At 44.6% G+C, this 12,045-nt stretch overlaps 1 protein-coding gene across 1 annotated transcript in view; it reads right to left on the minus strand.

The window, feature by feature from the left end:
• The window catches only part of LOC129845847 (fibrillin-1-like), a gene marked incomplete at its 5' end in the record, with an annotated part of 175,540 nt that overhangs the window by 70,670 nt on the left and 92,825 nt on the right, over positions 1 to 12,045 (minus strand). Inside the window, 4 exon segments of the mRNA XM_055913771.1 lie at positions 7,871 to 7,996; positions 10,266 to 10,391; positions 11,400 to 11,522; positions 11,809 to 11,934. Coding sequence (XP_055769746.1) covers positions 7,871 to 7,996; positions 10,266 to 10,391; positions 11,400 to 11,522; positions 11,809 to 11,934 — 501 coding nt within the window.

The following is a 12,045-nucleotide window of genomic DNA, read 5'->3' on the forward strand; positions in this document are numbered from 1 at the left end:
TCGATGTTTGGTTGACTGGTCGGTGTGTCCTGGTTTATCGGCTCAGAGGCATACACTGAAGCCAGCCCACATCGGCCTCTGTGTGTGTGTGTGTGTGTGTGTGTGTGTGTGTGTGTGTGTGTGTGTGTGTGTGTGTGTGTGTGTGTGTGTGTGTGTGTGTGTGTGTGTGTGTGTGTGTGTGTGTGTGTGTGTGTGTGTGTGTGTTTGTGAGAGTGAGTGAGTGAGTGAGTGAGTGAGTGAGTGAGTGAGTGAGTGAGTGAGTGAGTGATGTGAGTGAGTGAGTGAGGTGAGTGAGTGAGTGTGTGTGTGTGTGTGTGTGTGTGTGTGTGTGTGTGTGTGTGTGTGTGAGAGTGAGTGAGTGAGTGAGTGAGTGAGTGAGTGAGTGAGTGAGTGAGTGAGTGAGTGTGAGTGAGTGAGTGAGTGTGTGTGTGTGTGTGTGTGTGTGTGTGTGTGTGTGTGTGTGTGTGTGTGTGTGTGTGTGTGTGTGTGTGTGTGTGTGTGTGTGTGTGTGTGTGTGTGTGTGTGTGAGTGCGTGTGTGTATGCGTGTGTGTATTTGTCCTATTTCATACATGTACAAGTGTGTGTTAATACGCATATCCCATAGACACCCTCGGAGACTGGGGTCACAGCCAGGGTGTGCCATGATCAACGGCGTCCCTGGAGAGGTTGAGAGGTTGAGAGGTTTATTGAGAGGTTTTCCACCTTGTCGGCCTTTGTGTGCGTGTTTTTGTACCAGAAGTCATTTTAAATGTTAATGGATGGCATGTTTCTTGGTCCAGATGTCAGTTTGGAAAGTAAAAGGATTCTTATATACCCCATGGTTATAGCGTGCCTGGGCTTAACTCTACTAATAAACATCAACTCCTTTCATTACAAACCCATTACAATTTCATTACCAAGCATTAGAAATACATCTCCTTCTCTCAAGATGGATTATTGCTCAGATTATTAGCTATAATTATCAAATAGCGCTCCATGTTAAAACAGACCAGCACATTCAGAAATGAGAAGGATTAATGAGAGCAGTTTAACTCTCTTTATCTGGTAAAAACGAAGCTTTTATATCCATTTCTCCGACATGGTTTATCTGCTGGTTAACCACATGGACTGGTAGTAGTGTGAGCAGTGTATCAGACCTCACCCAGTCACACACAGAACTCCAACTCCAAGGGCTATGATTCACTTTCACAACCACACAAATTCATTCTGAACATCACCCAAACAGCCTCTATAATGCTGAGATTGGTCAGACATTGGTCGCACTCCAAGCCGACGATATTGTAGTCGTTGCCTTGCATCAACCAATGGTTGTGTGCCATGTCAGTGACTGTGCAGTCGGGCATCAGATTTCTACATCATGTGATGTGGTTCGCTGATATGTTAAATACCTATCCAGGCGTTGTGAGATTTGGCAGGGGTCTGCAAAGTAGTCCGCCTGGAACATGCCCATTCCCTCTTTATCTAGGTCACAGAGAGAAACTGCCTGTATAACGTAGACAGTGATTTGACTAAAAACAAGCATCTGGAAAACTCTGACCCTCACAATACCTGGCCCACGGCCCAGTCCTGTTCTGAGCCCCAGCAAGATCCCAGATCTGTCTCTCGCTTTGCTTTCCCTCTCCCTCTCTCTCCCCATCGCTTTCTACTTCATCAAGGCAGTAATTAAGTCATTTAGCCATTGAGTATTTTCAATTAGAGAAAAGTAAATATTGGTTTACAGTCTCCCTGAGGAGATGGTATACATTCCCCATGTATACTAACTGTATATTCCCCATGTATACTAACTGTATATTCCCTATGTATACTAACTGTATATTCCCCTGTATACTAACTGTATATTCCCCTGTATACTAACTGTATATTCCCCTGTATACTAACTGTATATTCCCCTGTATACTAACTGTACATTCCCCATGTATACTAACTGTATATTCCCACTGTATACTAACTGTATATTCCCCTGTATACTAACTGTATATTCCCCTGTATACTAACTGTATATTCCCCTGTATACTAACTGTATATTCCCCTGTATACTAACTGTATATTCCCCTGTATACTAACTGTATATTCCCCTGTATACTAACTGTATATTCCCCCTGTATACTAACTGTATATTCCCCCTGTATACTAACTGTACATTCCTCATGTATCCTAACTGTATATTCCCCTGTATACTAACTGTATATTCCCCCTGTATACTAACTTTATATTAACCCTGTATACTAACTGTATATTACCCTGTATACTACTGTATATTCACACTGTATACTAACTGTACATTCCCCATGTATACTAACTGTATATTCCCCCTGTATACTAACTGTATATTCCCCTGTATACTAACTGTATATTCCCACTGTATACTAACTGTACATTCCCCATGTATACTAACTGTATATTCCCACTGTATACTAACTGTATATTCCCCTGTATACTAACTGTATATTCCCCCTGTATACTAACTGTACATTCCCCTGTATACTAACTGTATATCCCCCTGTATACTAACTGTATATTCCCCCTGTATACTAACTGTATATTCCCCTGTATACTAACTGTATATTCCCCCTGTATACTAACTGTATATTCCCCCTGTATACTAACTGTATATTCCCCTGTATACTAACTGTATATCCCCCCTGTATACTAACTGTATATTCCCCCTGTATACTAACTGTATATTCCCCTGTATACTAACTGTATATCCCCCCTGTATACTAACTGTATATTCCCCCTGTATACTAACAGTATATCCCCCTGTATACTAACTGTAGATTCCCCCTGTATACTAACTGTACATTCCCCCTGTATACTAACTTTATATTCCCCTGTATACTAACTGTATATTCCCCTGTATACTAACTGTATATTCCCCATGTATACTAACTGTATATTCCCCTGTATACTAACTGTATATTCCCCTGTATACTAACTGTATATTCCCCCTGTATACTAACTGTATATTCCCCCTGTATACTAACTGTATATTCCCCCTGTATACTAACTGTATATTCCCCTGTATACTAACTGTATATTCCCCTGTATACTAACTGTATATTCCCCCTGTATACTAACTGTATATTCCCCCTGTATACTAACTGTATATTCCCCCTGTATACTAACTGTATATTCCCCCTGTATACTAACTGTATATTCCCCTGTATACTAACTGTATATTCCCCCTGTATAGTAACTGTATATTCCCCTTGTATACTAACTGTATATTCCCCTGTATACTAACTGTACATTCCCCATGTATACTAACTGTATATTCCCCCTGTATACTAACTGTACATTCCCCCTGTATACTAACTGTATATTCCCCCTGTATACTAACTGTATATTCCCCCTGTATACTAACTGTATATTCCCCCTGTATACTAACTGTATATTCCCCTGTATACTAACTGTATATTCCCCCTGTATACTAACTGTATATCCCCCTGTATACTAACTGTACATCCCCCCTGTATACTAACTGTATATTCCCCCTGTATACTAACTGTATATTCCCCTGTATACAAACTGTATATTCCCCTGTATACTAACTGTATATTCCCCCTGTATACTAACTGTACATTCCCCCTGTATACTAACTGTATATTCCCCCTGTATACTAACTGTATATTCCCCTGTATACTAACTGTATATTCCCCCTGTATACTAGCTGTATATTCCCCCAGTATACTAACTTTATATTCCCCTGTATACTAACTGTATATTCCCCCTGTATACTAACTGTATATTCCCCATGTATACTAACTGTATATTCCCCGTGTATACTAACTGTATATTCCCCATGTATACTAACTGTATATTCCCCTGTATACTAACTGTATATTCCCCTGTATACTAACTGTATATTCCCCCTGTATACTAACTGTATATTCCCCTGTATACTAACTGTATATTCCCCTGTATACTAACTTTATATTCCCCTGTATACTAACTGTATATTTCCCTGTATACTAACTGTATATTCCCTATGTATACTAACTGTACATTCCCCCTGTATACTAACTGTATATTCCCCTGTATACTAACTGTATATTCCCACTGTATACTAACTGTATATTCCCCTGTATACTAACTGTATATTCCCCTGTATACTAACTGTATATTCTCCATGTATACTAACTGTATATTCCCCTGTATACTAACTGTATATTCCCCCTGTATACTAACTGTATATTCCCCTGTATACTAACTGTATATTCCCACTGTATACTAACTGTATATTCCCCTGTATACTAACTGTATATTCCCCCTGTATACTAACTGTATATTCCCCCTGTATACTAACTGTATATTCCCCTGTATACTAACTGTATATTCCCCCTGTATACTAACTGTATATTCCCACTGTATACTAACTGTATATGCCCCTGTATACTAACTGTATATTCCCCCTGTATACTAACTGTATATTCCCCTGTATACTAACTGTATATTCCCACTGTATACTAACTGTATATTCCCCTGTATACTAACTGTATATTCCCCTGTATACTAACTGTATATTCCCCTGTATACTAACTGTATATTCCCACTGTATACTAACTGTATATTCCCCTGTATACTAACTGTATATTCCCCCTGTATACTAACTGTATATTCCCCTGTATACTAACTGTATATTCCCCCTGTATACTAACTGTATATTCCCCCTGTATACTAACTGTATATTCCCCTGTATACTAACTGTATATTCCCCCTGTATACTAACTGTATATTCCCCTGTATACTAACTGTATATTCCCCCTGTATACTAACTGTATATTCCCCCTGTATACTAACTGTATATTCCCCTGTATACTAACTGTATATCCCCCTGTATCCTAACTGTATATTTAAGGTGCTGTCCTATAGAGTGATCAGTATGAAGGTGGTGACAGCAGAGAGATGTGATGATAAGAGCTTCACTAGACTACAGACCTTTGAAGCCAGAAAGAGTAGTAAGCACACACACATGTAAAACACTGACACTCCACGCCAGGAATGTGGAAAATCCTGCAGTTAAAAATGTGAGATTTGTTTCATAGTGTTGAATTTCAGGCCAGGGGGGTCTGTCGGGCTCACTTGGGGTGACACACACACACAGCCTTCATGTGCTAAGCAGTGTGGAATACAGCAGAGAAATTATTCCTCTGGGACCACTGTTAGCAGCTCTCTCTCTCTCTCTCTCTCTCTCCCTCTCTCTCTCTCTCTCTCCTCTCTCTCTCTCTCTCTCTCTCTCTCTCTCACTCTCTCTCTCTCTCTCTCTCTCTCTCTCTCTCTCTCTCTCTCTCTCTCTCTCTCTCTCTCTCTCTCTCTCTCTCTCTCTCTGTCCCCCTCTCTCTCTCTCTCTCTCTCTGTCCCTCTCTCTCTCTCTCTCTCTCTCTCTCTCTCTCTGTCCCTCTCTCTCTCTCTCTCTCTCTCTCTCTCTCTCTCTCTCTCTCTCTCTCTCTCAAATCACAACCTATCCCCTGTGTAGTGCACTACTTTTCATCAGCGCCTTGTGTAGTGAAGTGCACTGCAAGAGGAATAGGGTGCCATTAGAGACTAAGCCACCAGTATAGCCAGAATGCCTGTCAGGTCTACATAACATGTAGTTGAGAACCCTGAGAGGAATTACAGAACACTTCCATCACATTCCAAAGAGATGAATTCCAAACCTGTGAATCAGAGACGGCTGTTCGGCAACTCCAACCTTCTCAAAACAAGGAAAATGTGAACATGTGTGTGTGTGCGTGTTCGGGTCTCCTCAGGGACTGTTTTGAGGTTAAGACAGATCTGTTTGTTTGTGTATGAGGGGAAACAATGAGAGCATGGTGACTCATACAGACATCACTGATCTATCCCAGAGAGACAGGAGACAGAGTGCTAGCTGGGGCCATACTCACACACACAGAGCATTTGGGCCCTATGGAGCGCAGCTATAGCCCATAGAATCAACATCTGGGAGTGGAGAGGGCCAGCTAACACAGCCTGTGTGTGTCCACCATATATTGTAAGCTAGCTAAAGTACTGTACATCTTTCCATTGATCTGCTGGTTTGGTTCTCTTTTCCTCTGTCTCTATCCTGCTCTCAGCTCCCTCTTATTTCTCCCGCTATCTCTCCTCCCTCCTCCAGTTTACCTCTCCTCCTCCCTCCTCCAGTCTACCTCTCCTCCTCCCTCCTCCAGTTTACCTCTCCTCCCCCCTCCTCCAGTCTCCCTCTCCTCTCCTCCTGTCTACCTCTCCTCTCCTCCAGTCTACCTCTCCTCTCCTCCTCCCTCCTCCAGTCTACCTCTCCTCTCCTCCAGTCTACCTCTCCTCTCCTCCTCCCTCCTCCAGTCTCCCTCTCCTCTCCTGTCTACCTCTCCTCTCCTCCAGTCTACCTCTCCTCTCCTCCAGTCTACCTCTCCTCTCCTCCAGTCTACCTCTCCTCTCCTCCAGTCTACCTCTCCTCTCCTCCAGTCTACCTCTCCTCTCCTCCTCCCTCCTCCAGTCTCCCTCTCCTCTCCTGTCTACCTCTCCTCTCCTCCAGTCTACCTCTCCTCTCCTCCAGTCTACCTCTCCTCTCCTCCAGTCTACCTCTCCTCTCCTCCAGTCTACCTCTCCTCTCCTCCAGTCTACCTCTCCTCCTCCCTCCTCCAGTTTACCTCTCCTCCCCCCTCCTCCAGTTTACCTCTCCTCCCCCCTCCTCCAGTTTACCTCTCCTCCCCCCTCCTCCAGTCTACCTCTCCTCTTCCCTCCTCCAGTCTACCTCTCCTCCTCCCTCCTCCAGTCTACCTCTCCTCTCCTCCAGTCTACCTCTCTCCTCCTCCAGTCTACCTCTCTCCTCCTCCAGTCTACCTCTCCTCCAGTCTACCTCTCCTCTCCTCCTGTCTACCTCTCTCCTCTCCTCCAGTTGACCTCTCCTCCTCCCTCCTCCAGTCTATCTCTCTCCTCCTCCAGTCTACCTCTCCTCTCCTCCAGTCTATCTCTCTCCTCCTCCAGTCTACCTCTCCTCTCCTCCAGTCTATCTCTCTCCTCCTCCAGTCTACCTCTCTCCTCCTCCAGTCTACCTCTCCTCCTCCCTCCTCCAGTCCTCTCCTGTTCTCTTTTATTTATTTATTTTACCGTTATTTTACCAGGTAAGTTGACTGAGAACACGTTCTCATTTGCAGCAACGACCTGGGGAATAGTTACAGGGGAGAGGAGGGGGATGAATGAGCCAATTGTAAACTGGGGATTATTAGGTGACCATGATGGTTTGAGGGCCAGATTGGGAATTTAGCCAGGACACCGGGGTTAACACCCCTACTCTTACGATAAGTGCCATGGGATCTTTAATGACCTCAGAGAGTCAGGACACCCGTTTAACGTCCCATCCGAAAGACGGCACCCTACACAGGGCAGTGTCCCCAATCACTGCCCTGGGGCATTGGGATATTTTTTTTAGACCAGAGGAAAGAGTGCCTCCTACTGGCCCTCCAACACCACTTCCAGCAGAATCTGGTCTCCCATCCAGGGACTGACCAGGACCAACCCTGCTTAGCTTCAGAAGCAAGCCAGCAGTGGTATGCAGGGTGGTATGCTGCTGGCTTGACTGCAGTATGTATGTGTGTTGGGTTGATTCCAGGTGATTAGGCTGACCCAAGCATCAGTACTGTTCAAGAGAAGCTAATGAAACAACAACAAAGGAACACAATCGTCTAATCTGAGGCATACGTCAGACATCAGAGCATGGTGATCTCACCAAAGTGTGTGGGTGTACACGTATCTGTGTGTGTGTGTGTGTGTGTGTGTGTGTGTGTGTGTGTGTGTGTGTGTGTGTGTGTGTGTGTGTGTGTGTGTGTGTGTGTGTGTGTGTGTGTGTGTGTGTGCGTGTCTGTCTGTGTGTGCATGTTTGTATGTGTGTACCTGTGCAGCCGGTGGTTCCCTTGCGTACGGAGTAGCCCTTGTCACAGTGGCAGATGAAGGATCCCTTGCTGTTCTCACAATTCCCACTCAGACAGATGTTTGGGTTCAGCTCACACTCATCCACATCTAGAGAGAGAGAGAAAGAGAGATAGTGAGAGAGAGAGAGAGAGAGAGAGAGAGAGAGAGACAGTGAGAGAGACAGAGAGACACACTTTCCTCAGACACACTTTCAGACCTAAAAATAAAACCTCCAGAAAGACTATTTTTTCTGACCAAAAAAGGACCCCTGCACTGCCCTGCCTGTGTGTGGACTTAAAGTGTGTGTTTACACTCAGTGAGAGCCCTACTCTAACGCCAGTCTTACATCAGTCTTGTCATATTCTTCATATTTCAAGTCATGTTATTTTCATGAGTCATCTTGGACAACCTTTATGATAATATTATATTGTCAGGATAAATCAATAGAAAAGTTGTTGTAAAAAGAGAAACAGTAGATTTATTGTTTTGCTGTCTGTTCCCCTGTGTGTCTGGAGGAACAGAGAACACTGGACATGTTGCTGCCTGTTCCCCTGTGTGTCTGGAGGAACAGAGACCACTGGACATGTTGCTGTCTGTTCCCCTGTGTGTCTGGAGGAACAGAGACCACTGGACATGTTGCTGTCTGTTCCCCTGTGTGTCTGGAGGAACAGAGAACACTGGACATGTTGCTGTCTGTTCCCCTGTGTGTCTGGAGGAACAGAGACCACTGGACATGTTGCTGTCTGTCTGTTCCCCTGTGTGTCTGGAGGAACAGAGACCACTGGACATGTTGCTGCCTGTTCCCCTGTGTGTCTGGAGGAACAGAGAACACTGGACATGTTGCTGTCTGTTCCCCTGTGTGTCTGGAGGAACAGAGAACACTGGACATGTTGCTGTCTGTCTGTTCCCCTGTGTGTCTGGAGGAACAGAGAACACTGGACATGTTGCTGTCTGTCTGTTCCCCTGTGTGTCTGGAGGAACAGAGAACACTGGACATGTTGCTGTCTGTTCCCCTGTGTGTCTGGAGGAACAGAGAACACTGGACATGTTGCTGTCTGTTCCCCTGTGTGTCTGGAGGAACAGAGACCACTGGACATGTTGCTGTCTGTTCCCCTGTGTGTCTGGAGGAACAGAGAACACTGGACATGTTGCTGCCTGTTCCCCTGTGTGTCTGGAGGAACAGAGAACACTGGACATGTTGCTGCCTGTTCCCCTGTGTGTCTGGAGGAACAGAGAACACTGGACATGTTGCTGTCTGTTCCCCTGTGTGTCTGGAGGAACAGAGAACACTGGACATGTTGCTGTCTGTTCCCCTGTGTGTCTGGAGGAACAGAGAACACTGGACATGTTGCTGTCTGTTCCCCTGTGTGTCTGGAGGAACAGAGAACACTGGACATGTTGCTGTCTGTTCCCCTGTGTGTCTGGAGGAACAGAGACCACTGGACATGTTGCTGTCTGTTCCCCTGTGTGTCTGGAGGAACAGAGACCACTGGACATGTAAATCACAACTAACAACAATCCTGAATACATGTCTCACCGTTCAAAACTAACAACAATACTGAATACATGTCTCACCGTTCAAAACTAACAACAATCCTGAATACATGCCTCACCGTTCAAAACTAACAACAATCCTGAATACATGTCACACCGTTCAAAACTAACAACAATCCTGAATACATGTCTCACCGTTCAAAACTAACAACAATCCTGAATACATGTCACACCGTTCAAAACTAACAACAATCCTGAATACATGCCTCACCGTTCAAAACTAACAACAATACTGAATACATGTCTCACCGTTCAAAACTAACAACAATACTGAATACATGCCTCACCGTTCAAAACTAACAACAATACTGAATACATGTCACACCGTTCAAAACTAAAAACAATACTGAATACATGTCTCACCGTTCAAAACTAACAACAATACTGAATACATGTCTCACCGTTCAAAACTAACAACAATACTGAATACATTTCTCACCGTTCAAAACTAACAACAATACTGAATACATGTCACACCGTTCAAAACTAACAACAATCCTGAATACATGTCTCACCGTTCAAAACTAACAACAATCCTGAATACACGTCTCAGCGTGTGATACTATGTACATGTATGTGAGAGTTTACCCACACAACTCTACTGGGGGCTGTCAGCTAGTTTTCGTTCTTGAAGCAGTGGCGTAGTCCCACTCCTTCCCTGCTGTTTTGTATTGATTAGACAGCAACGTGAATGACTGAGGGGAGGAGGAGAGGGGACAGGCTGTTCTAGAATAGCAGAGGGTCAGATTGGAACCCCACGCTCACAATGCTACATGTATTCTGGAGGCAGTGGCTTAGAGTGCTAGACAGGTAGGTTAGTTACCCAGACAGGTCTTCATATCTTCAGAAGACATGAATCCATCGAAGCAGAGACACTGGTACTCTCCTGGGATGTTGGTACACTGGCCTCCGTCACAGATGTCTGGACTCTCCTCACACTCATCAATGTCTGGAGGGAGACAGAATAAAACATTCACTAGAACATTCATCAATACAACAGACACACATATGTCTGTAAGGACAGAATACAACAGACATACTTATGTCTTTAAGGACAGAAAAGGATAGAACTGTAGACAGACAGTCTGCTGAACATAGACCAGTTCACATTCATACCAGCTGAGGAAAGACATCTTGCATAGCTGCTCACCTGGCAACCAACAGTAAACAGGAGAAAACATGAAGAAATGGTCAGATTAGTCAACAATGTGCTTCTGTGTTTCTATTTATTGTACCATTTTGTATGATTTGGGCTGTTGTATCTCTCCCTGGTAACAGAGCCAATGGGAGTCATGTGTTGAGAGGGATGAGACCGATACCAAAGGAAAGTATGCCCAGTCCTCTCACAAGGCTCTGTCTGGAGATAGGACGTCTATGTCTCTCTGTCTAGGAACACAGTGTATTTAAGTGTTATAGGGCTCTCCCTGGCTCCTGGTGAACAAATAGACAAACAGACTCAGGTTGGGTTGAAGTAGGGGTGGAGGACAGAGAGACATAGAGTGACCGAGAGAGAGCCTGAGAGAGAGAGAGAGAGAGAGAGAGAGAGAGAGAGAGAGAGAGAGAGAGAGAGAGAGAGAGAGAGAGAGAGAGAGAGAGAGAGAGAGAGAGAGAGAGAGAGAGAGAGAGAGAGTGAGAGAGAGAGAGAGTGAGAGAGAGAGAGAGAGAGAGGGGGAGAGAGAGAGAGAGAGAGAGAGAGCTGCTAACAGTGGTCCCAGAGGAATAATTTCTCTGCTGTATTCCACACTGCTTAGCACATGAAGGCTGTGTGTGTGTGTCACCCCAAGTGAGCCCGACAGACCCCCCTGAGTGAGTGAGTGAGTGAGTGAGTGAGTGAGTGAGTGAGTGAGTGAGTGAGTGAGTGAGTGAGTGAGTGAGTGAGTGAGTGAGTGAGTGAGTGACTGACTGACTGACTGACTGACTGACTGACAGAGAGAGATCATCTAACAGTCCTACTGACCAGTGCAGGTCCTGAGGTCTGGCATCAGGGCGTATCCAGAGCGACAGCTGCACTCATAGCTCCCCTCTGAGTTGGTACAGAATGTCTCACAACCTCCATTCTGGATCGTACACTCATCAATGTCTGCATGGAGGAGGTAATGAACACATATGTTATTACACACACATCATAAGAATGAAACATAACTTGAGACATGCTCATAACTCTTCCTATCTGACACATCAAGCATTTCTGTCATTTAAGAATCAAGGATTTGGTCGCAATGGCTACAGACACTGGATCATATGAAAACAAAAACAAATAGTACTATATCAACACGCCTTTCCTGTTTTAAGGACGCAGACAAATCCCTATACTAGTTGAATAATAGAGAACTAACAGTGTAGTTGTTGGAACAGAGTTATCTTACCGACACAGGCCAGTCTGTCTTCTGTGGATTTATATCCAGTATCACAGGAACACTGGTAACGTCCAATCATATTCACACACTGACCGTTCCGACACAGCTTTTCACTCAGTTCACACTCATTAATATCTGTGGAACACACACACACACACACACACACACACACACACACACACACACACACACACACACACACACACACACACACACACACACACACACACACACACACACACACAC

The sequence above is a fragment of the Salvelinus fontinalis genome, unplaced genomic scaffold (genome assembly GCF_029448725.1).
Source record: "Salvelinus fontinalis isolate EN_2023a unplaced genomic scaffold, ASM2944872v1 scaffold_0383, whole genome shotgun sequence".
Lineage (NCBI taxonomy): Eukaryota > Metazoa > Chordata > Actinopteri > Salmoniformes > Salmonidae > Salvelinus > Salvelinus fontinalis.